We start from the raw sequence: 25,453 nt of genomic DNA on the forward strand, positions 1-25,453 counted from the left end.
TATGCTGAAGGTTGTCTAAAAGCTGAATAGATCAGAAGCAGTTTTTAGATGGTTAGGATTAAATTAAAAAACTAACCGAGTAAGATAAGTTATATCCACTAAGACAAATACGAAATGCCATCTCGATAAAATGAAATTCCAGAGAAAATGGCTAAAATATGGTAGAAAACAAAAAGGAATGTTAGTCATGAGGCAAATCCCTGCATCTTTCCTGCAGTCAAAATTTACCACCTGGCACTACAGCTAGCCAGGAGACTGAAAAGCTTGCCAGGAAACCAGCCACAATTCCATGTGCTGCCACTGGAAAAAACAAATTCCACGGCTTATCATCTGAGCCCTGCAGCTGCCAAGCACACTCTGCATGGGGTGAAACATCTTTGCACTAACGCTAATGAGCACTATCAGGAAGAACTGGAGCACATTCAACATTCAACAGCAGTGCCAGCCCAACAAGGAATTAAAAGGTCCAAACTGGTCTTCAAACAACAGAGTATCCATGGCTCTTCAGGAAATGTGCTCTTCTTCAGAGAAAGAACAAATTATGTACTATCTAAAGGTAAGTATGAAAACATATTGTTCCTTATAGTTCAGTTCAGGGTTCTGATCAGCTTAGATCAGAAGTTAAGGATTCTGATAAGCCAACCTCAGAAGATAATGTATCATTTTCACAACAGAAGAAATAAACTATCCCACCCCCAAAATCACTCAGATGTCTTAAAATGTTATAATTCCTCTAAGACACCACCTACTGAAAATAAACTTTGTCTTTGTTCAGCTGATAAGATGTAGGGTTCAAGGTTAGTAGAGTTCTCTAAGTCTCTTCTGCACCTAGGAATTGTAATTGCACATTGCTTGGGAGAGATATAGAAGATTTCTTTAATTGATTAACTGAACTCTCCTGTCGTGTGAAATTATTTTTGTTGGCACAGACAGTCTTGCAGGCTCAGACACTGCATTTGCCACAACACCATGAAGTGCCTGCTTTACAGAAGACTCGGGATTTCACTTATCTATCACCAAGGCAAGTACAGACTGAAAAGTTGCTAAAAGCCACAGTCCTCTCTCAACATGTCACTAATGTACAAAATTCATTGGTGATTTCTCTACACTTCTGAGAAGAAAGTTGTAGACTCACAGAAAGATATCAATGAGTCACTAAAAATGGAGAGTAGATAATAAATGCCAGCTCTTCCTTAGTGCATTGGACACCAAGTTCAACTTAAAGGGCTCAGTTTGGCAGGACACAAAATCTGGGTAACAGATATCTTCAGGATTTTTTTTTTTTTACTTAGAGAAAAAGTCTTACATAACTGAGCAATGGAAAATATTACTAGAAGTATAATTTTCCAGAAGAATTCTAAAAGAAGGTACTTATTTGCCTGTGAGTACATACAGCATGCACAGCAAGGTGATAGTTTTGTGACAATTTTTGACATCATCTACCACAATGAAGCTCTAGTTCTACCTGTCAACTGGCTCTGCTGTAAAGACATGTAAATAACGATGACTAGTGGGCGCTCCAACAGGTGCATTCAAAATACAATTGCTTAAAACAATGCTTCAGCAATCACCTAAGCCAACATTAAGCACAATAAACTACATTTAACAACTTATATGTCTGCTATTATGTTCGTACTGCTGATTTACTTAGCATGCGTTCTTTTATTTCTTCTTTTTAAGCTACAAGTATCTCTGCCAAGGTTATTACTACATGGGAGAAGGAAAGAGCTTAATATACAGTCTAACTGTGTATTCGTGCATAATTTCATAATGTGATTCCAAAAGCCTACTCCTGGAGACCTGCGTGCATTCTGCCTCTTTTGGTAATCAGACATTAGAGAGCTCACCTGCAAGCAGACTGCCAACACAAGCAAAGAACAAAACTTTCTGACCCACAGTGACTGCCACTGGTCATTTAACACTGTAACTGTCTCTAATGTCCCAGAATTTGATGGGCTCATTTCATTTGCTGGAAGGACTATGAAAAGTCAAAGGGCATATACCTCCAATGAAGGCAGCCCTCTGTATGTAATACAGAAGAGCAGGTCATGTTCTATACAGGCTATTTTTAATTCAATTTAAATACACTACCATCTCTTCTAAGGTTTTGCCATTTCTAAAAACATGGTGGGCATCTCAAAATTATGTACAGGAACAAGTACCTCTGCAGCAGACAATGAAGGCAATCTTTTTAGCACAAATACAAAAAGGGGGAATTGTGGGAAGCTATGGCGGGTCTGTGGATTCCCTGACAGAAGCTATGGGAACAAACATCAGCCTTGAAGGTATTAAGGTTTACCCGTGAGAAACATGGGAGTAAAGGAGTATCCGGAGATATTAAAGTGTACCCGTGAGAGAGAAGGGATGTACCTGTGAGAGAGAAGGGAGTAGAAAAGTAACATTGATGATAGCAACTTCGCCAATGAGATGTTACTTCTGTAAGTTTTAACCAATAGTGAAGAAACACATGAGTTGGTAGAACTGTATAAAAATGCACTTGTAGCAATAAAATGGCATCTACTACTTTCATCCTGGAAGAACTTGGTCCATGTCGTTTGTCCGTTTCAACTGCGACATACCTCAAATCATACTAAGGTCAGCAACAGGTATTAAATTTCCTAAGATACTTTGGAAGTCTTAGTACAGAGAAACATTACGTAGACAAAAAAATAATGTGTGGAGTAGATGGTATATTACTCAGGTTATCCTAACCTAGCTAGCACAAAGTAATAGTACATGACAGTAGCACTGTTAGTAGTGGGTGAACAGCCAAAAGTTTGCATTATCTATTTATTTATTTTTTTAATATCAGTTGTTATTTTAAACCTGCATCATTGATGAGGAATCCCTAAATTCTGCATTTATTTAACCAATGGGTGTATTAAAAAATCCAGCAGTACTTATATTGACATAATAAATTAATGCTTTATTAAGTAAAAAAATATTGATTCATTATGAATTTGCACCGACAACATTATTTTGATTGGATAGAAAAATCAAGTACAGTTGAAAAAGGATAAATTATTTTTCCTCCAATCAAACCACTATTTTGAATAAATCTTTGTGGTAAGGGATATATGTTATCTGCTTGTGTAAGGATGTGTAAATTGAAGTGACAATTCTTACCCTCCACTATCATCCATCAACCTGGAACTTTCTTGGTGATGAAGTATTCAAGCCTGACTGCCACACAGTCTGAATACTGCATAGCCTGAATATGAGTCTAATAGGTCTAATAGGTGTAATGTGAATGCACCACATGCATAGCTAGTACCTAGCAAGATACCCAGCTTTAAGGCTTTCTTACCAAGCCTTCTGACTTGGAGTTAAACAACTGGGTAACCCTTTTCAACAGAGTGTTTTCTAGTAATTATTCTAGATCTATAATCTAGAAAACATCAGTAGCCACAAAATAATCTACCTGTAAGTCTACTCTGAGTGTCAATATAATTTCATAATGACACTCAGAAATTATATAGCATGACCAGTAGCAGCAATTACATATCATACTCTGAGGAACTAACTTCTATAATCAAACAAAATGAAATATTTTGCAGGGCTCAAGATGATTTGAGGAAACCACATTCTTGTCTTTTACTGATAAGTTAAAAAACCCCCAAAACTGCAGCTCTACCTGTTGTTGGCACAATCCACTTCGGCAGCCCAGGTGCTTTTGTCCTAGGTGGTGCTAGTGTGGTTTTACTAAGAGCTACAAAAGAGGTTAAAAAGAAAAAAAAAAGAAAAGAGAAAAAAAGTTCAATGAGAATGAAACCCGACAAACTGTTATGTAATGCCAACAATTCCACATTAGAGAAAAAGAAGTAACATTTGCTGTTATGATACACACAGTTTTGGTTTCTTCTTCTTTTTTTTTTTTTGATTTTGAAAGGCTTTACTTCTAGACTGATCAGTTGAAATAAAAATACACTTTTTTTCCCAACATCACTTAAAATTCCACTGAGAATAGGTGAAATTAATTAATTAATTAATCTCCTCCCCATCCCAAACTGAATAAACAATCATTACCAGGTCTGGTCTGTGATTTATCAGATGGTTTTGGTCTTGGAGAAGTGTGACGTGTTTTATGAGGTGCTAAAAGAAATAAGGTTCAGTTTAAATGTTATTTGTAAAAGGAAAACCAATAGTACAGTGTAATTTGCCAGAAGAAAGGTCCATGCACCAATGCAATAGAGCAAAATGGACATACGAGAATTCTATGAGTTCCAGTCCAAAATGCACGCTGAAAATGCTGGTTTCTTTAGTGGTCAGATGACTCCATCATGCAGTCTGACCAGTTACATTCATGTTTAGGTTTAAGAAAAGATATAAAATATTTACAGCCAGTTACCCAACTGTATATAGATACAGAGTTAGCTCTGCAAGGTATCCATGGCCTTAAGACATTTAATTAGGTTCTGTAAAAAACAAACAAACAAAAAACCTCAAAATAAAACACCAGACTGAACCCATCCCAAATCAAATAGTCAGATGAAGACATGAAAAACTAAAATATCACTGAGAAAATAACTGGAAGCATTCAATGCAGACACTGTGTAGGGCTGCTTAAGCATGGCATCATCATCAAGGTTAAAATCAAAAGCCTTCACCGTTTTCTTATTGTTGTCTTCCACTTGCCAAATAATTTTGATACTTTGGTTATTACAGAGTCTGTGTGAATCACACTGAAAGCTGAAAGCATAAGTAGTCACTGCCATCTTGTGCCAAATTATCAACCTCTGTTGATAATGTTTGCAACACTATACAACTGAGGATCGAACGCAGCACTAATACTGTTTAAAGCTTCATATCATCTTTGAGGCAGTACTGATTAAACCTTGATTTTTAGAGCAAGGCACAAAAAAGATTTGGTAAGGGGAAAACTAATTTTTCATGTGATATATTTGAAATAGTTTTAAAGTTAATATGGAACAGACCATTAAACCTTAAACTGTACTGATTGTACTTAAGATCACAGAATCACGCAGAATCGCTACAGACTCTCAACAAAACAACTTAAGAAAATCCTAAAAATCACCTGTATGGAACCGTGGAATTTCAGTTGCTAGAGCAGTTTTGGGCTTGGGTGAAATCTGGTATGTTTCATTAGGAACTGAAAGTGGAGATATTATTGCTTATTAAATCAAATGCAAATGATTTCTCTTTAAGCATAAGACACCACAGGTGGAAGGGAAATTCAAATTGTCTTTGTGCAGACCGTAAACAAAAAGAGTCAGTGCTAGAAACCTGGCTGAAAATCATGCTTTTATACAGATAAAGACTTTTCCAGACTGAGAAGATATATATCTTTAGTAAGTCAGACAAAAGAAGATGACCAGGTAATGCCTTTTTATACAACTCCTCAGCCTTGTACATGAAGTACTCATTTCTAGAAAGAATTACATGAAAGAAAAAATGGCTAGAAAATTCAAACCAGCAAAATTTTGTACATGCAGTGGAATGTGACTAACAAATGGACACTACATACAGATACATTAAGGTATTTCTGTTGTTTAAAGTGTAAGTTAAGCCATATAGCTGAAGCAGAGAAAGTAAAGTTTTATGAAAAATAAACTGACATAATATTCTCATTACCCAAAGTCACTTTGGACCCATCAACAACATGAACAGTTATAAGGTTAATTGATCCCAGGTGTGTTGCCCTTGGAGCTACAAGAAATAAAACATTTTTCTGTGAGAGGTGAAATTGAAGAAGTTGGATTTCATTAAGGATCTGTGTCCTTTGTTTCCTAAAAACCTATCTACACATCTGCAAAGACAATTTTAACAGAGGTGAGACAGACATGTGTTCTCATTAGTCTGGATGTATTTTCATGCTGACAGCCAGACAGCGCAACTATTCTGCCAGGCCCCCACCAACTTCAGAACAAACGCCCTGAAGGTGGAGTTCTGACAGTCTGTGGTCTTTCTCACACTGCGTATATTAATTTGCACTTCCCTAAAAGACTTCTAAGCGCCCGTAGTAACGTATTTATCTTTCAGACATTCTTCTCTCACTCAAGTTTGATTGAATTTAGTGAAAGATATCTAAGTTACCGGATGAAAAAGAGATTCTGACAGGTAGAGGCACCCACTACATGTCTCTTTGTCTTTCAGAAATAAGGTTAAAATATGGAAGCTGGAAAGTAACCTAATTAGGGGCATAAAGGGCAATGGGCTAAATACTGGCATTTCTTTTTAACAACTTTTCTAACAGTAGTTTGTTTTGCATATATATCATTATAATGATTTAAAATTTAAAAGGAAAGGAATAAACCTATAAATTTTGTTTTCTGAAATTCTTCACCTAAAATTAACTTTCTAGTGGTAGGAAGACATGGCACTTGTTAACTACAACATGACTGGAAATAGTTCTTATTCAACTGAGACTTAGAATGTAACTTGGTTACTTAACAGAAAGCTTTTCAAAATAAGGCCTTTAGAAAATAAATCTTTTTTCTGGACTGTTCAGCTTGGTTTTCATAGCAATATATATGTACAGTTCTTGAACAAATAGGATGCCTGCTTAAATACTTTCTGGCTGTATAAAAAGGGCTAGAAATCTAAAGGGGAAAAAAGGGGGAATGATAAAACCATTCATTAGCCTTATTTGCCTAAAACACTATCAGTTTGGAGGGTAGATCTGAGAGTAAGAAAGATTAGCAATTACTTTTTCTTATAATCATTTTGTCACTTCTCCCCTAACAATCTTTTTTTTTTCTCCTGTAACCTTCCTCTCCAGTAATTTTTATGGAAATATTTCATACCCAAGGCAAAGCTGAGGTATCATCATCCTTCATTATAACTGTGCATCCCTAAATCTACTGTAGTTATTGCAAAAAATCACCGATATGAAGAAAGTACTTATACTCTTAGCACCTAACTATCTTGGACTGAGATTCTGTAACCTGGGTTTCAAAAGTACTTGAGAAATTGAAGCAAATAAATATAGGGTAGTAAAATCCCCCAACAGAAAAGAACTTATTGTAGTTGCCTACAGTAGTATATGTTTATTAAAATTAGTAGAATTCCTCACATTTTTAATGGCTACTAGCCACCAACTCAACAAACAAATCTTAAAAAACCCAAACATCCTAACTTCGTCTCTCCAAGGAAATCAATGCAATTCTTGGGCATTTTCTTTGATATAATTAACATACTCCGAACTGAAAAATGATGCTAATTTCTCTACATGCCTGTCACATGACTGTAGTACTAAATCATAGCAGGAAGGGTAACTAAGGCAGTGTCATAGTAACACTTTTAAAGTTATTTTAAAATTACAAACTTTAAATTACCAGGTTTTGTCCGTGGTACTTCCGGCCCGACAGATGTTTTGGGTTTGGAAGGAATGAGCAGAGTTTCTTTTGGAGCTGAAAGAAAAGGAAAAAGGTTCTAATTGTATTCTTCTGGAGTCATGATCCAATGCCATGTTTAGCCCACAGAAAATGCATGCCTCAAATGCCTGAAAAAAAGACAATAACAATTCCATGGCTTCCTGGAACCTGAAATAAAATGACTATCAAAACCACAGAAAAGTTCTAGCACTGTGCTGTAGAATAAGTTGAATTAGTGGCTAAAATTCTTGCTCTAAAAGAAAAATTAGACCACTGAATTTGGTTGGAGATCTGACAAACTGTCTTCTGACCAGACATGAGCTGTAGGCTATTTCTGCTTTACATCTAGGATAGAACTGAGACTCATCTGTATTAAGAAACATGCCTGTGTGTAAGCAGAATGAAGGATAGTGGAATGATATTGTACAAAATACCATGCCAGAGCATGTTCTCTAGAAATTTCTCCATTGAAAAATTAAAAATACCTGCATCTTAACTTCAAGTAAATTTATTTACCCATTGTTGCCCTTGAACGCTGAGTGGTAGTAGAAGACTTTGTAATAATTGGCAGTGGAGTTGTCTGATGTACTGCTGCTAAGGAGAAAATGTGAAGAATCTTAGAATATTAAACTGTAATAGAAACAAAGTAGTATTTGCACTATTTCTAAAGCTTCCAAATTGTTTCAAACTAAAGAGTAGCAGAATATGTTAAAAATCAACTGCTGACATATACTTATCTTTCTATTAACTTCTCCTATACATTCCTTATATAACAAGAATGGGAAGAGACATAGCTCCCTGTAACTATTTTTGAGATTACTTTTGTTTCAGTATAGCACACAAAGTTGGCTGCTAACTTTACAAGCACATCACAAAGGAGTTCTCTTGCAGTTTATGGATAAAACAACAAAAAAAAGTGCTCACAGAGAAGCATCTCTGATTACCAGGAAGTAATCAGAGAGAACTCAGCCTATCTGCACAAAGAAATTTTTCAACACCCACGTAACTACATGTTAGTCACCATTTGCTATATGTAAGAGAAAGGTGGAAAAACATTTTTGATGCTATACTACAAATCCTACTCTTATTTTCAGTGTAGTTTTGACATGTGTTGGATTGACTGACTTAAGTGTAATGCATTTTGTTTCAGCACAAAGCCAGCTATGAATAATTCTATTAAAAAGCACAAAATGATAGCTTCATTGTCTCTTAAAACCCGAGGCTAAGGGAAAGAATGATTAAACACAAAGACACAAAATTAAACGAATGACTCCATTACCAGGTTTGGTGTGCGGCACTCTTGGTTTTTCAGTTGTTTTTGGTTTGGTGTGAACAAACTGTTTTTCAGTTGGAGCTGAAATAAAAACAAACAGCGCCCGGAAAAATATTTGGATAAACACACTGCTTTCATTGTACACAAGGAACGTAAGTACGATCTGATCTGTAATAAGTCAAATTATGTAAGTGTAAAGCTGAAAATCAATCAGTCGCAATTCCTGCAAAGAAAGGAAAAGAAATTAAATGGCCACTGACACAGACTTCCCCCAAACCATATGCAAATTTATAGCTTTGGATGAAGCAGTAAAGAATATGGTCATGAACAGCATATAGCAAATTTATGGGACGAAAATAGATGTAGTAGCCTACATCTTCCACATCTGCCATACATGAGTATCTGAGGACAGGACCTGTTTTTCAGTGAACCCTTTGTATCACACTTGATTTATAAATTAACTTCTTTGTTCTTATATGGAAAGTATTCTATCTTATTATCTTCATATTATTCAGTTAAAATTTCTTGTCATGTAGAAATCAGCTACTGGAAAAGGTTATCTTAGCACTTGCTAGTCTTTGATCCACACCAACGTGAGAGGTCCTCAAAATATCAGCCTTAGCCTGTGCATTCTTCACCCCCTTGCTCTGAAGAACCATTTTCTACATATGAATATTGCATCGAGTAGCTCTGATGTGCATGACAGGTCACACAAACTTCATAAGCCTATATAAAGAGATATCAAATGATTACTAACCTAAGTATCAATGCATACAGGGAATATATATTAAGATAGAAACATGAATAAAAATATATTTCATTTCCTATTTTTCAAAAAAACCCACCATAGTTTGAAGATTATGAAATGGCTATTGATAATTAATGATACCATTTCATTCTCAGAAAATCATGGTCAACGTCTGTCTCTGCAACTGGGGACAGAGAACTGATTATTAACAAAGATGGCTCAAACAATACTCCTGCTGCCCAATACTGCTTGGATTCATTGACCCTTATTTGGTCCACATCTGACATTTAAGTTAAGAAGAAAGAATTCTCAATTCATGTTTCATATATTTAAGCAAGTTTTCCCAACATGGATGACTAGAAGTTAGCAGAGAAGATAGCATTAAGAACTACTATTTGATTTGGAGGGTGACGTAGCTGTTCTGTTTTCAAATATGTTATGCAATAGTTGACAACTTATAATTTTCCTGCAATTTTCTTCTGTAAAATTATACAATGAGGAGAGAAGCAGAAGAGTATTTTAGGGTGACAGTGTCCATACTTCAGATGCACAAGTTACAGGAATAAATACCTCCTCTTTAAATAAAGTTTCCTTTTACTGGAAAATATATAACCTCTGAACCAATTACAGCATTCTGACTGAAAAGGCTAGAAAACAAGGAAAAGAAACTTCAAAAGTAAATGAGCTCATGCATTATTACACTTATCAAGACCAAAGGGCAAGCAAGTATCTGTAAGAAGAGCAAAACTTCATTATTAGTTTTTAATATCGTATAACGAGCTCTCTCTAAGAATATATTCTCTAACAAGAATGGAAAATAGAGTAATTATTTATGAAATACACATGATTACCCAATGTTGCCTTTGTTCTTTCAGGAATATGAGGAATCACAGTAGTTTCTGGTTCATGGAAGGTTGGAATGATTTCTGTTGGAAAAAATGTTGATCAATGCTCAGAATAATTAAGAGACTCTCCCTTTCCCTCCCACACCCTCAAAAAAACTCTTTGGCACTATACTATATCCACTAGGAAAGGGATATTTCAAAACAGAAGTGGTCATTTACCCTCAGAGATTTATGGTTACAAAGAGTTCATTTTTTTGTTTTTAATATCTAGATATGGAAGAAATAACAACAACAACCCTTCAGGGAAATCACTGTCTTATGCAGGTCAGTCAGATTTCTGATAAGGAGTCTCCTCATTGAAATACAACTGAAGTGATTTCTCAGTCTAATCTGGATGAAAAGGTGTATAACAAAGGAAAAGCACTGCAACTGCTTGAAGAGTCTTCTCTCATAAGAGCTTCAAAAACACGATGCAAACAACTGAAGCGTGTTGTTGAGATATAAGCTGTGAATAACTTGTCATTGATTTAAACATACAGACAACTATTATTTCTTCTTCTGGTAATATCTGCATAATATTAAAAAAAAATCTGGAACTGTTGTAGTTTCAGTGGTACGACTTAACTGCAGCATTGCAGAGGTTTCTTAAGTTAGAATGATACCAAGGTAACAGCAAATATACTCTTAAAAACTGCCCCCGCTGCCTGCCTTGAAAGCAGTTGCTCAATTATCACCTGCAACTTGACAAAAGACCAGATAATTTACCAGGTTTTCTATGTGGAGCATCTGGGATGGGAGGTGCTTTAGGTTTGAAGGGAGCATGTTGTGGTTCTTTAGGAGCTGAAAGAAAAGACCTTGTTTAAGGGTTTATACTCTTCAGAAATTAGGTTTATTGCATGCCTCATGCTTCCAAAGAAAAACAAGATCCTTACATGAGAGACTGAAAAATTGAGTATCAGACACATACAGGAATTTAAAGAGAAAAGAAAATAATGAATGAAAAGATGGGTGGAAAATTGATCAAGTAAGCAAAATCTGGAGTCAAGCAACAAAAACTGAAAGAACACAGACAACTATAGTGGGCATGTTTCCATCTGTATTTCAGAGTTCATAACTGCAATACCCATGGCATGCTTGTCTCCTATAAGTGTCAAAGGAATGACAATGTGTATGAGGGTGCAAGAAATTCTCTGTGAAGACAACAAAACAGGTATGAAGTACCTGAAACAGAGTAGAATTAAGTTCAATGAGTGGAAAAGAAAATAAATTAAAACCACAAACAGATGATAAGTGAAAAACAGACTAATGATATATAATCTTTGGTCCAAGGAGCAGAAGCAAAAAACCAATAATGACCAGTCCAAGGTAACATCTTTACCTGTTGCTGTCTTTGGCTGTTCACTTGTAAATGTAGTAGTTGCCAAAACTTCATAAAAACAAGAATGTACACAGAATTAGCAATAACTATATGCAAAAGGGTAAAAATACTCCCTTTTGCATGACTAATTTATTTTCAAATTGGAACTAATACCTTTTTTTTTTTTTTTGAATTAGTGAATATACACTCACCCCAAAGGAAGGTTCAACTGATGTTTTCAGAACCATCAGGAATTACAGAGGTTTGGCAGTTCACTAGTATGTAAATCCCTATTAAGTATATTTTTAAGGATCAAATTCCATTACCAGGGCACACAAACATATGAGTGGTTTCAGTTACAGATATTTAGAGTCATACATGAACGCCCTCAAATATGTTTTCTTCTAAGCATCTTTTGATAGGCACAGAAGAGATGCAATTTCTTCCAAGACATTATTAGAATGTTTGTATGTTGTCTACCCTGCTATGCAGATTATTAATCAGTGACAGCTGTCATGTGGCTGAAAAGCACATACAATTCATCAAAACTCAGACATTGAAAATAAAGAACAGCTCTGTCTTCCTTTAAACACATATTTAATGATAATTAGAGAATCTATTTGTTTGTAAACGAAGAGATGTTAATCAACACTTGACTCACTGAGAAAGGACAACCCAAAAGAAACCCTGAATATTCTAGCACAACAAAACAAAAATGTATTTACCGGGTTTTGTGTGTGGTACATCTGGACTTGGTGATGCTCTGGGCTTGGAAGGGACTCGACGACTTTCTTTTGGACCTTTTGAAGAGGAGCAAAGTTTTGAACATATTATTGAGGATGGCAATTCAACATGTTATGATTTTCCTGACAGGAGATTAATTTTCTGCAAATGATTTTTTTAGGAAGTATTTCTTCCATTTGAAAATAACCACAGAGATCTCCTGTCAATGCAATCAATATTATGTTAGTGCAGAGACTAAAGACAAAGTGACTGCTACAATGCAGTGCTGGACTAACTCTCTACTCCTCTCAGCTCTATCAGACAGAGCTTTCTACAGAGTAAACTGCTGTAGTTCTAACAGTTCCCCTAGTTGTGCTTCTCAAGTGTTTCATATTCAAAAAATCGGCTGGTCATTCAAATCAGCTTTGCACTAAAGCAAAATCTCTAGCAAAGCAGTCTAAGTAGAGGAGACGTAGAAATTTACCACTTATTTTAAATAGATAGAACTATTTCCAAAGTTTTTGGAACAGGAAAGTACTGTAATTTTACACTTGTAGATGAGTAACTAGAAAATACACATGCAAATACAAAATAATTGACTTCTATAAATATCTATCTTGTTCCAGGACAGTTACACAGCAAAACTTGATTATGACAGTAAAATACAGCCTATTCAACAAGTATTTGTGTACCTTTGGAGAACTCATAAATTTTGACTATTTTCAATTGGATAAAACTTTGATGCACTAAAAGGAAAAATATTGATAAACTTACTTGCTCTAGTTGGAGGAACACGTGGACTGGGTGATGTTTTAGGTTTGGAAGGCACATGATGTGTATCTTTAGGAGCTAAAAGAAAGAAACTGGGTTATACCATAATAAAAACTTCCAAGGTATCAGTGTCCACTACCACCCATAACAGTCAACAGAAACAGAGCAAATATTTGAACCAAGGATATTGTATGAAAGTGATGCAAAAGAGAAGGGTTTTTGGCATCAAAATCATTAACTAAGCATGTCACATAATTACTGGTTCTATTTAAGAAGAAGGCTTAAAAAAATAAATGAAGAAGAAAACCAAGTAACTTCAAATACAAAGGCACCACTGCTTTGTAATGGAGGTTGTACTGGAATGATTCACAGTACCACATTTAAATAATAAAAATGCCTTTGTCAAATAGATCTGCCTCAAGGAATCACATAACGTAAAGATCACTTTAGTGATTCATTTCTGACAGTGGAATTGATGTTGAGTGCAACAGAATTATTGTTCAGACCTCTATGAAGGACTGAATTTCATTTAGTAAAACTGGAGGGGAAGGGAAGCAGAGAAATAAAACTCATAGCATACAACTCTGCTCACCCAAACCATATAACTAGCTAGAACAGTGCCACCTCTACAGTACGACTGAGAACATATAAGTTAGGATCCTGTTCAGATCTGCCCTCTGTCTCTTATCATTAAATATTGAAGGAAATTGCCCTATGTTATGTGCATAGCAATATGAAAGGCATGAGGATCCTCCTCAATTGTTTTGTAGAAAATAAGAAAAGAGCGGTTAAATTCTTAAGGCACATACAAATAAAGGTGATAAATTTTTGAAGGTCTACCCTTAAGGATTTGTGTTGAAGAGGAGAGGCAACATGACTATTCAAGTAAGAAAATATCATTACCTGCTGTTGACTTTGGTTTCTCAGTTCCAGATGTAATTGGTTCCAGAACTACATTAGTGTGATAAAAACCCAAATCAAACAAAACCAACAAAACAAAAAATTAAAAACAAACAAAGCCAAAAAGAACCAAAAGAAGTATTACTAAGAACAATCAAAACATTACGATCATTACTTCCACAGTGACCATACCATTCCTGCTACAGCCAACGACAGATGGTCACTCCTCCTTGAAACTCAATACATGTCAGAGTATTATGCTACTCAAAATTGCTTCCAGTTCAAGGCAATAGCTCCAATACAGAACAGAGGCCAAATATAAATCTGAAGATTTGTAATAAGCCACAAAGAAATTGTGAGTGGTTTTTCACCTTCATACACTTTCCTGACTTAATTCAAGGTTTTGATTTGAACACAAATGCAGACTTACTGGGGGAAAAAGGAATCCTAGTTGTCATCTTTCTGCCCATTTCTCCAGCAGTACCATCTAATTCTGCATATACCTTGGATACCCAGTACTGGGTCTGGCTGTGATGGAGTTTATTTTCTTCATAGCTGTGGCAGTTGCACTTTCCCCCACACACACCCTGAGAACTGGTGTGGCAGTTGCACTGCTCATCCCCCCCTCTCAGAACTGGGGCCTTCAATGGGGCAGCTAACAGCTCTCTTTGTGCAGGCCCAGAGTCGGTGGACAGGGTCATTAGCAGAGGAGAGGCCAAGCATGCCCACAGCCCAGAGAAGCCGAGAAGCTTCTGGAATGCCCACAGCCAGATCTGAGCAGACTATAAATGGGGTTCCCGCCGGAGACCCCCTTTGTGTGGTCTTTTCAGAGCTGCGGGTCTGCCATGCTGCCGGAGTCCCTCCCCTTAGACGGAGAAGCCCTCTGAGGTAACCTCCCGGGATTGGAGCGCCTCACCTCCGCATGTGGGTGAGTGATAAATTACTGAATATATGCTTTAATAAGTCCTCGCCTGGTAGGCGAGTGTAACTTCCTCGTCTGGGACAGACGAGTGCAACTTCCTCACCTGGGACAGGCAATTGTTTATCTCTTATGGGCAAAACGGGGCAGAGAGGGCTCTGGTTTGTTTTCTGGTGAGTGCGTATATGCACGCTGTGGATCCTCATTATTCTTATTTCGCTGCACCCCAAATAATCTCCTAACCTAATATCCAAACCTGTTTCTTATGTTATTGGAGTGCTAACTAATTGTATAAACCCCGTTTCTAATTGGTTTATCGGCGGTACTTTTCCAGCCAGAATAAAGTTTTGGTTTGGACCTTGTTGCCCTCCTAAACTTATTTTGAGGTGCCTCCATGACAATAGCACACCCTGTGGTAACCTGTCTTAGACTCGTGACCAAGACAGCGTTGATAACACACCCATGTTTTAGCTACTGCTGAATAGTTCTTGTTACAGCATCAAGGACTTCTTTGTTTTTCACTCTGTCCCCAAGCATATAGGCTGGGGGTGGGCAAGATGCGAGGAAGGGACACAGCTGGGACAGGTAAACCAAATTGACCGAAGGGATATTCCACCTCATATAATGTCATGCTTAGCAACAAAACTGGAGGGTAGTCTTTCCAAAGGACCCATTGCTCCTAGACTGGCATCGGTCTGCGGTAAGCGGTTGCCTTTGTAACACTTGGGTTTTTTCCCTTTGTTTATCCTTCACTTGCGAACTTATCTTTATCTTGAACTATGATCTTTTTTTTCCTCTTTTGCTCTTGTGATTCTCTCCCCGAAACTGTTGGGTGTAATGAGCAAGTGGCTAGTGAGTGCTCAGTTGCTGGCCGGGGTCAATCCACTGCAGCACCTCATGAAATTGCTAATTTGAGTTAACTTTCTTCCTCCACCCTTAATTAGCCCAGGGTTATATATTGCTCTATTCCAAGATGTGTAAACATTATAGAAAGTATCACACGTTCTTAAACCTCTGAACAATATAAGGGCTATGCAAAAGTGAACTGAAAAGCACAAATGAATGATTGTGTCTGGGAAAGAAAAAAACAAGTATTCAATTTGAGAAATACAGAAAAAAACACTTCCTCATTGCAATGACACCCCTCCTTTCCACCTTCACTTTCCCAAAACCCATGCGAATTCACACAGAAAAGACCTATTTTCACTGAGAACTGCAGAGAAAGTGCCCACTGTTTCAGTGACTTCAAATGTAAAAAAGAACTGAAGATAGAGGTTTTAAACTTACGAGGTTGCTTATAAATTCCACATGTCATGGCATGTGATACTGGATCTTAATGCCCAAGGAATGCTCAAACACATATGCCCAAGGGATACATCTAAAACTGAAGCTCCACTGATCACAGTAGAATTTGTAAGACACAGGTATCAGTATGATAAGATAAAGAAACAATGTACTTACCAGGTTTGGTTTGTGGCACCTCTGAAATTGGCGATGTTCTAGGTTTGGAGGGAACACGCTGTGTTTCTTTTGGAACTGAAATTAAAAAAAAAAATGCAACTATTAAAATATTTCAAGAACTGAGACCCACAGATGGCATAATATTAAAAATGAACACGTGTCTTTGGGACCCTCTGAAAACACAAAAAGCTTGTATGAGCTTGATGGAGAAGTATAAATGCCTGGTACACAACAGTGCTGATGGAGAACCTCTGTAACAGGATGACATAAAGCAAGGCCAGTATTGATGAACTAGTATAAAAGATGAAGCAGTACATGACAGAGACATGTAGTCAAAGGTAGATTGTGGTGCTTCCACCCACTTTATAGAACACATTTGTGTGAGAAAAAACAAACAAGATGATTATGAATTGCTAGTGTAAAAATCACAACAAACAAAACCTTATAAAAGGACTAAATTTAAAGGTAAAAAAATATGACAGTGAAGTGCAATGAAGACGTACTCATGGTGCTTGGTGTACACTGAGAAAAAAGCTAAATGAGATGGTCCCTTGTAGGTAAAACTGTTACCTATTGTTGGTTTTAGCTGATCAGTTCTAAGGGTTATAGATTCCAGGACTGTATCAGAAACAAAACATAAAAGCTATTATAAACACTGGAGAGAATAATTCCACCTGCAATTAGTATTACTTGTCTAGTAACTGCATTTTGAATTAAATACTATATATACTGCCTTATACAAAAACTGTTATATTAAATGAAGTATCTGAGAAAGCAGTGTAAACTGAAACACAATGTGAGATTATTTCTCCCCTGGCCTTCAAAGAGATATCCAAATATGTACTACTCCCTTATTCAGAAAATGGCTTTTTAGTGACACAAATCTCTCTTCTTTGTGGTGTATTTCAAATACAGTTTATATATACAACTGGAATCAGAGACCACTTGCATGTTTTCTGGATGCTATATTATTAAGGAGCATTACAGCATGTTGCATCGCATAATTACATATTTCAGCTCTAAACTGGTGTGGATCTAAAATAAAACTGGATGTTTAAGGGGCATAAGGATGTGAAGTTGATGCTATTTTCTTGCATTTCCTGCATTAGAAACAGAGGCACAATAGAAATGGTATCCTCTCTGTGTCTGTTCTTCTGTATGGGTGACAATAAAAAAAAATTCTTTGGATCTTTTAAGACAATCACAAGATAAGTGGATGATGCTGTAAAAAAAATTCTGTTTATTACAGATTCTTGAAGAAACAGTAACTTTAAAAAAAAACAAAACAAAAAACCAAAAAACCCTCCCATAGAACAGTACGAACCCGTAACATCTGTGTGACAAAAACATTTTTTGAGAAGGCCAGACTACCATAATAATGAAAAATGGCCACAGAGGTAAAATCTGAGTTTATGAGATGTTGCATTCTAAGTTGTAGCTTGGAAACAATGTTTTACAATCAGTTTCCATGGTTAAAAAAATTATGAGAGAACAAGGATTTTGACTGCTTTCTATGTAAGGAAGTAATATTTAATAGATAACATTAGCTTTCACAAATATTGCTACATGTCTACAATTTAAAGATCTTCAGTAAAGTGATTATCATGAGATTTGTCACACTTAACAAAAGATAACGAATGTTGATTTTTTATACCCGAGAGAGTAATTTTTGCTGCCTGCCACTGAATTCAACTGCAGTCACTTTTAATGACATAGTATAAAAATGGAATACAGCATAAATTATCATTAATGCTAATAAATATTAATATTTATTAACAAATAGTAACTATGCACTGGGTAATTTAGTCATTCATGCAGAAAATAATAATGTAAAGAAATTTAAGTAATTGTGACTTAAAAGGGAAATGTATTTATTCTAACAATGCAAAGCAATGTAGGAAAGAGTTGTACCGCCTAAGTAGCCATAACGTATACTTTAATTGCAGGGTATTTGCTGTAGTTACTACTGTAATCTGAGTTTAAGAACAATATTTTCATCCTGCTGCCATGAAGTAGCAGAGATTTATTCTTTTGCATGATGAAAAATATCTAGCGAATGTTACTGTTCCTGAAAACTGCAAATAAATTACTGAACACACAGCAGAACAGAACCCCATTATGCTTTAGCTGGCTCAGATAACTAAACAGCCGTCAGAAATACATTTCAATCCAACATAAACTGTATTAGAAACAATCACACAAAGCAGTTTACCATCTTTGGCTTGTGGGATATGAGGTTTGGGTGAAGTTTTAGGTTTAGAAGGAATACTCTCCTTTGGAGCTGGAAGAGAAAATGAGGGTAATAAGCTGGTTAAATCCAACAGCAATTACTGTGTGATATCAAGTTGAACACACAAGCACAGAAACCTCACACCTGCAACAGAGAAAAAATGTCTCTTTATAGGAAGCAGGAAAGAAAGTCAGGTAATACTGTCCGTGTGTTTACAACAATCTACGCAAGTGAGTGGAATTTCAGCCATTTTTGAAGCTCAGGTTTTATTTTTTTGAATAAAAAGCTGGGACAAGCACAGACAAACATGAGAAAGGTGATTCAGAGCTGCCAACACGGTTTTCTTAAAAAAAGGAGACATTCCAACTGTGAAGAGAGCAGTACGACCAACTGTCATGAATGCTAAGCAAGAGAATTACCTAGAAGAAAACTGAAGTTTAATGAAACAGTCCTAAGGCATAAGGTGATTAACTTCAGTAATGGTTTCTGTGATGAAAAAAGCAAACACCACAGCTCGCAAAGGAAATATCATTACCTATCGTTGACCTTGGTGGTTCAATTCTAAGTGTAATAGGTTCCAAGACTGCAACAGAAACAGTGTGACAAGGTAAGTATGGAATGCACTCCAAAAACTTAAAATTGCTCCACTGGTAATTAGAAAAGCAGATGCTAATACTATACCACAGTGATGCAGATCTTCACGTTAACTTCTATGTTTTAAAAACAGAGACAATTAAACTTCCTAATAATACAGGTTCCATAAGAAAAATATGCTTGCACAAACTTGATGGCAACAGAAACAAAAATATGCTAATGGAAATCAGTAAATCCTAGAACAAGCAAGGGAAGAGATCACAAAGTTTAACTTGGAGACAGCAAGGGACTCTTGATATACAAAAATGTCATGAATCTGAAGTCTGCTACTACTCGAAAGTGGCATGCTGACCATGACAAAACAGTTGAATTTTTCCGCTAAACTGAGGAGTCAAGCAGAGGACTAAAAGCCTGGTATTGGTACAGCTATATAATTATCTGGAAAAAATTATTTTGATAAAGCATTTTAGTCTTTTCCTCATTATATCCTCTTATAATTTAGATCACAAAACCTAATACATCAGACTTAGCTTGAGATGTTTGAGTCTTAGCAGATGATTTGGGCTCCAAATACGTGGACTGTGATTTTGGATACCGGCAAAGACTTGGTTATGTGCAACAAAGAACTCCCCTTTCTGCGGAAATTGTTCAGCAGTTTGTAGTTTACATGTGATTTTCAGATTACTTATACTATTTTTATATTTCATAAAATCTTTATTCTTGCAATAATTCTTATTCTTTCTTTTTCTAATGTAATTGAAGTTTCTAGTCAGATACCTTTGAAGAGATAAGTATCTCCACACTAGAAATACAGCGAAATAATAAGGCACCAAGACTATATTTCCATTTGTTGGGTTTGGACCACACATGAATAAGCAAGAAGCCTACAGGAAACAGTTTCAACTGCACATATTATCAGACCAGTGAAAAGAAGAACGACTAAAGATTACTCGTAATCATTACCCTCTGCAGGCTTTGGACGTTCAAATGTGTAGGGACTCCTAGTAGTGACTGACACCGGAATGGTTGCTGCTGGAATAAAGATAATTTTCTTGAGAGAAATACAGGTGCATCTACATCTATTTCTCAACCTCTAGTATGGCTCAGCTGCTCTTGCTTCCCAAATAAAATCCACCTCCTCCCCACTATTCAAATAGAAACATCGAGTAAGTAATAAATTTACTGAATGTTCTTAAGGAACAGTAACTACCCTGTGCAGCTTTTGCTGCTCTTTGAAAATAAAAGTGCATTTATGCTACAGGAACACCACTGGCAGAGGAGCTCTCTGAGCCTTCATCTTTCAGTTTTCCTGTCATTTTTTTTCTTTCTTTCTGCCTGTAGACCACCGAAAATAAACACTTCCAGAGAAATCTTTTTTCTCTGGTAAATCTATTACTTTTAGTGAGTTTCTTCAACAGTGATGCAAAGATTAGGTGTGAAAGATTTCAGCTGTAAATAACTGCCAAATCACAGGAAGATCCCAGTAGGTTACCTAGTGCTACAGCGCGTTAGATAATCAAGTTAAAAAGCTTCCCATCTCTATCTAGAGTAATTAATTAGCTTTGAAAGGAAAGAATCCAAAGAATCTGAAAACTATAAATAAATACATCTACAATAGTTAAGTAATGAATATGCTTATCTAGACCTTCAAACTTCGCTTGTTTACTCTGCTTTGACTCGCCTAAGTTCTATTACCTATACCTCCTGGTGCTCTCTCTCTATCATGATACAGATTTTAATTACAAAAGAAAAAATGATGGAAGAATATTGTACGATGTGCCTCAAACTTTATTTTTGGACATACCGACAAATTGTCATGTTGAAGTTCACAAACATTTTAAGACTCACAACTACCCTTGTTTAGAGGAAGTTACCTTAAAACTTTTAGATACAATAAAATTTGAGACCTGAAACTTCTAAAACTCTGCCAGTTAAGATATAAAATTACTTTATTAATTTAAAAGTCTCTGTTTCCTTTCATAAGGGTTTATGATGAGGGGATTATATTTGGGGGACCGTGTTTAAGTTTGAAAGTCTGAATAAAAGAACCGACGTATTTAATTTAGAATTTAAATCTTCCCTCACTTCCCTCACTGACATTTTTTTATAATTAATGATTGATGTATTTGATACTTCTGCAATTACTCTAAGAAAGCAAAAACTCCAAAATGTCTTCAAGATAAACAATTCAGGCTGTTTAGTAAACTGTTTGCCCAGAGAGGTTGTGGAGCCTCAGTCCTTGGAGATATTAAAAAACTGTCTGGACGTGTTCCTGGGCAACCATCTCTAGGTGGCCCTGCTTGAGCATGGGGCTGCACCAGATGAACTCCAGAGGCCCCTTCCAACCACAACCATTCTGTGAGTCAGCAAAAGGACATAGCAATTACCCAGTATTGTCAAAGGCTATTCGGGCTGCAAAAAGTCTTGAGGTTTGGAAGGAGAAGCTTTACTGGGAACCAAAAATTTGACAAAAAATATCTGACAGAGAGTAATTATGAAGTTTTCATATGTACTTTGGGAACTGGATCTCTAAAGGAACATTTTCTGGGTAGGTAAATCTCTCCTCAACACAAGCCTCTTTAAAGCCATGTTGTTGAAAATGATAATGAATGAAGTGGCTCATGTGAAGTGACAGCACCATTCTTTTTAAAAGAAAAAAAAAAAATCCAACTCAGCCAGTGCAACAGTTCTTTCTCCCAACCACAGGGCTCTGGTACGAGTTGGGGTCAAAAGGTGAAGAATGACAATACACAGAAGTAACTATGGAAAAAACATTCACTAGTAGGATCCCTTTGCTCTTTGCCAAGTTCTTCTCTGAACTGCTGCATGTGGAAGTACTGCTCTGTCATGACAAAGCTCAGAAGGCAATTCTTACCTTTGTAACAACTGGAGACTGCTTTTCTACACCTGGCAGCACTGCACTTTGCTCTGAATCTAAGCAGGGAAATCCAATAAGAAGCACACTAACCTACTAATTAGGTACTTTGCACGTTCTTCCAGAACTAACCTAGGGCCATATATTCATCTTAAATCATTCAGATCTGGTTTTCTTTTTCATTTCTTTGTTTTATTTTTTCAAATGTAAAATTCAACAATGCCATCCTGCTCCAAATCCCGAAGAGTCTCTGGTAATGGCTTATTTTTCAGTCCATTTAAAAGAAATTAATTAATAGATACATCTCTCACATTTCATAAAGGTTTTCTGGTCTGGGAGATGGATTTCTCAGAATGATGATGAGAGGAGAATAGGATTGGGAGGAAATAAAATGCCTTTCATTTCCTCTGACCTTTCTGAAATCAGAGCATCTGAATAAAACTCCCAGAAAATATAACAGGACTTTCGACATAAAAGTTGCTCTTGATATTATTGAACAATTTATCAGATAATTTGGTTGCAAGCACTGAGCAACGAGGTAACCAAAACTTTGAAGGACAGATGATAGTAGGAATGACATGCACCAAGTTATCAAGCAGGTTGAGAAGGCATTGTTCTCTGGTATGATTATGTGTCAGAAGCTCCACGTTTAGAAGTCTTTCCAGGACCCTTACAGTCCTAGTAAGAGAGAGAAGACTGTAAAAGGAACAGTTTCATGTGTGCACCAAACTATCTAACATTATTTTATCTTAACTTCAGTACCGTGTTGAGACTGTGGAAATTAACAAATAGTAGGCAGTTGAGAACCCACTCTACAATAGATAAGTTCTGCTTATTTGTTGTTAGAACAGTTCTGCAGTTTGCTTGCAAAAAATCTCATATCACACAAGCAGCAGTGCATGGATGCATATGAAGAACTAGAATTTTCTGGAAAGAAAATGTTGCAGTGCAGCTGGATGCATGGTAGAAAATCCATTATAGTTTCCTTTCCTGAAAAATTGAGGACTTAGTATGTTTAGATAGAGAGGTTAACGCTAACAATAATACAAGTATAAGGGTTGGGCATGAACACATTGTCAACAAGAACTGTTTTTACGTGCAAGCAACAGATTCAATTACCCAAATATCAAGAAAAATGAAGCTGCAAACTTTCACTAGTACGTACAGTTGGTTGGAAAAAGTGAAAATTGTTTATATGGGTTTTTTTAGTGAAGTTTTTTTACTCCACTGCAAAAAGACAAACAATTTATCAGAAACAGTACAAAAATCTAACTAAGAATGAGAGCCAAAATTAAGTTTCAGGAATTCTGTTTGACAAAAAGTGGGTCATTGGAAAGTCATTGATCAAGTATGAATTTGGCATACATTATTGATTATTTTGATTCACTGTTAAGGTGACAACCACTGTCATGACACAAGTTTCTAATTTAAGCTGAACTCCTCACTTATGCTGGAATACAGAGGCGATCTTGCTCTTTGACTATTTTGCCACCTACCCAAAAGCAAGGTTATCCCCATGCACTGCATATTTTATGCCTCGAATAATAATTTCTGGACAAAAATATCATCATTGGTCCCATCAGAACAAATGCCATATTCACAAATATCTACTTACAGGAAGATCATTACAAGCTTAATTATGATTAAAAAGTGTTTCTTAGGATTCCATCTGATTGAGCCGTGAAACCACTAGCAAGGAAAGGACAAAGAAGCAGCATGCATACAAATATAGACTCATGCCACCTTCTTCGCTGTTATACAGAAACTTGTTATATAGCCTTTTATTGCAGAAACATGAATATACAATGTTGGTCTTGGCAGTCCAAGAGTGAAAAACAATTTTATGCCAGTTTCCAAATGAGGGTTTTTTTTCCTCTGTCGTTTCAAAAAAACACCCCATACAGGATTCATATCTACATTCAGATACAGGTACCTACATCAGAGACAAATGTAATCATACTAGTAATACAATACCAGATTTCCTACACTAAAAATGTTTTAGGAACTGTGATCGCCATGAAAAACTAATTATGCACACTATTCTGAGACGCTTCCAAGTCATTAATACCATTTAGTTAACAAGCTTCACAAGGAATTATTTGCTCTGAAGAGAGTAATTCTTTTTATGAGCAAAAAAATAATTTACAAATAATCTGGAAATTATTTAATAATATAGTCTGATTTCTTCCAGGATTAAGTAACATATTCTTACGATATACAATTTTGCAATTTTAAGATAACTTCATTATAAAGCACATAACACTAGCAATCTTTTTGTAACTGTATTCGCCTGTTCTTCAGCTCCAGAAAATGCCAGATGCCTTTTATTTTCTGACATACACCATAGACCAAATCCAACCCCTGTGTGAAAGTGCAATTTCATTTGCCATCATAAAATATGCCTTTACTAAATCCCAGGGCAGAATTTCACTCTTATTTCCACAGTTTCAGGTAAGTCTACATATGCATTCATAATCAGTGAATCAATATGAATACTGTGGTTCTAGGTGGGATGCTATAATCATCAGCAAAGCAGGAGAATTTGCATTTTCTGGACCCTGTGCTGAACTAAGTTGGAAAACTGGTTATTTTGAAATAAAACACAGGAAAGCAATTTGTTTCTATTCCCGGCCACGCAACTTCCTCATTTGGGATATAAAAGTTCAAAGTTTTCTTACTTTGCTTTATTTTTTTTTTGGTTCAAGATAAAAATAATAATCCTCAAACTGCACTGCTCGCCCCAGTGCCTATCTTTCTGAAGATTAAGTGCTCAGCTTCACACTTATTTAGTTTAAATAAATTTCAGCAAAAGTATACTACTTAAGTATATGTTATAACAAACATTTACTATGGAAGTTAGTTACCAGGTTTAGTTCGTGGCTTTTTGGGTCTGGCAGATGGTCTAGGTTTAGATGCAGAAGGTGTAAATTTTGCCTCTTTAGGAGCTGAAAGAAATATACTGGATTATAAGGTTGTCCTTTCCACTGTATTGCATAAAAATCACATTCTTCAAGCCTGAAATGAAGCAATGAATGGAAACTGGAAACAAAAGAAAATACCAAAATCAGATTTACTAAGAAGGCTTCTCAAAAATCTTTCTAAGACTTCACTACTCCAGCAAAATCCCTGTTTCTTCTTCACTATAAAAGTCAGTAAGTAAATTTAAAATATGTAACTGTAGCTTACAATCACATCAAAATGTTCCTCTCATTAAGTTAGCAAATTTTTTTCCTCTCTCAGAGAAATGGACTAAGTATAGTAAAACCTATGAGATAAAGTGACAGAGTACAAACTGTGCCTTGGACTGCAAAGAAGAGTGACCAACAGCTACGGAAACATGTATTACCTAGAGTTGCTTTTGGTTGTTCAACAGTCTGAGAAATTTTAGGCTCCAAAAGTGGTGGTTTAGGGGCTGGAAAAGAA

General features: G+C 36.2%; 1 protein-coding gene across 28 annotated transcripts in view; it reads right to left on the reverse strand.

The window, feature by feature from the left end:
* The window catches only part of ABI3BP (ABI family member 3 binding protein), a 161,141-nt gene that overhangs the window by 38,503 nt on the left and 97,185 nt on the right, over positions 1-25,453 (reverse strand). For 8 of the 28 annotated variants that reach the window (XM_065633819.1, XM_065633791.1, XM_065633887.1 and 5 more), the window contains 20 exons: positions 25,377-25,442; positions 24,895-24,975; positions 20,119-20,187; positions 19,097-19,144; positions 18,544-18,612; positions 16,902-16,949; positions 16,332-16,406; positions 13,955-14,002; positions 13,055-13,129; positions 12,283-12,357; positions 11,579-11,626; positions 10,966-11,040; positions 10,207-10,281; positions 8,614-8,688; positions 7,851-7,928; positions 7,296-7,370; positions 5,593-5,667; positions 5,036-5,110; positions 4,027-4,092; positions 3,635-3,709 (listed from right to left, as the gene is read on the reverse strand). In XM_065633819.1, the coding sequence (XP_065489891.1) occupies positions 3,635-3,709; positions 4,027-4,092; positions 5,036-5,110; positions 5,593-5,667; positions 7,296-7,370; positions 7,851-7,928; positions 8,614-8,688; positions 10,207-10,281; positions 10,966-11,040; positions 11,579-11,626; positions 12,283-12,357; positions 13,055-13,129; positions 13,955-14,002; positions 16,332-16,406; positions 16,902-16,949; positions 18,544-18,612; positions 19,097-19,144; positions 20,119-20,187; positions 24,895-24,975; positions 25,377-25,442 (1,371 nt within the window). The remainder of the gene's footprint in view (positions 1-3,634; positions 3,710-4,026; positions 4,093-5,035; positions 5,111-5,592; positions 5,668-7,295; positions 7,371-7,850; positions 7,929-8,613; positions 8,689-10,206; positions 10,282-10,965; positions 11,041-11,578; positions 11,627-12,282; positions 12,358-13,054; positions 13,130-13,954; positions 14,003-16,331; positions 16,407-16,901; positions 16,950-18,543; positions 18,613-19,096; positions 19,145-20,118; positions 20,188-24,894; positions 24,976-25,376; positions 25,443-25,453) is intronic. The other 20 variants (XM_065633781.1, XM_065633724.1, XM_065633956.1 and 17 more) reach the window with 17 other exon arrangements.

Source organism: Caloenas nicobarica, chromosome 1 (genome assembly GCF_036013445.1).
Source record: "Caloenas nicobarica isolate bCalNic1 chromosome 1, bCalNic1.hap1, whole genome shotgun sequence".
NCBI classification, from domain to species: Eukaryota; Metazoa; Chordata; class Aves; order Columbiformes; family Columbidae; genus Caloenas; species Caloenas nicobarica.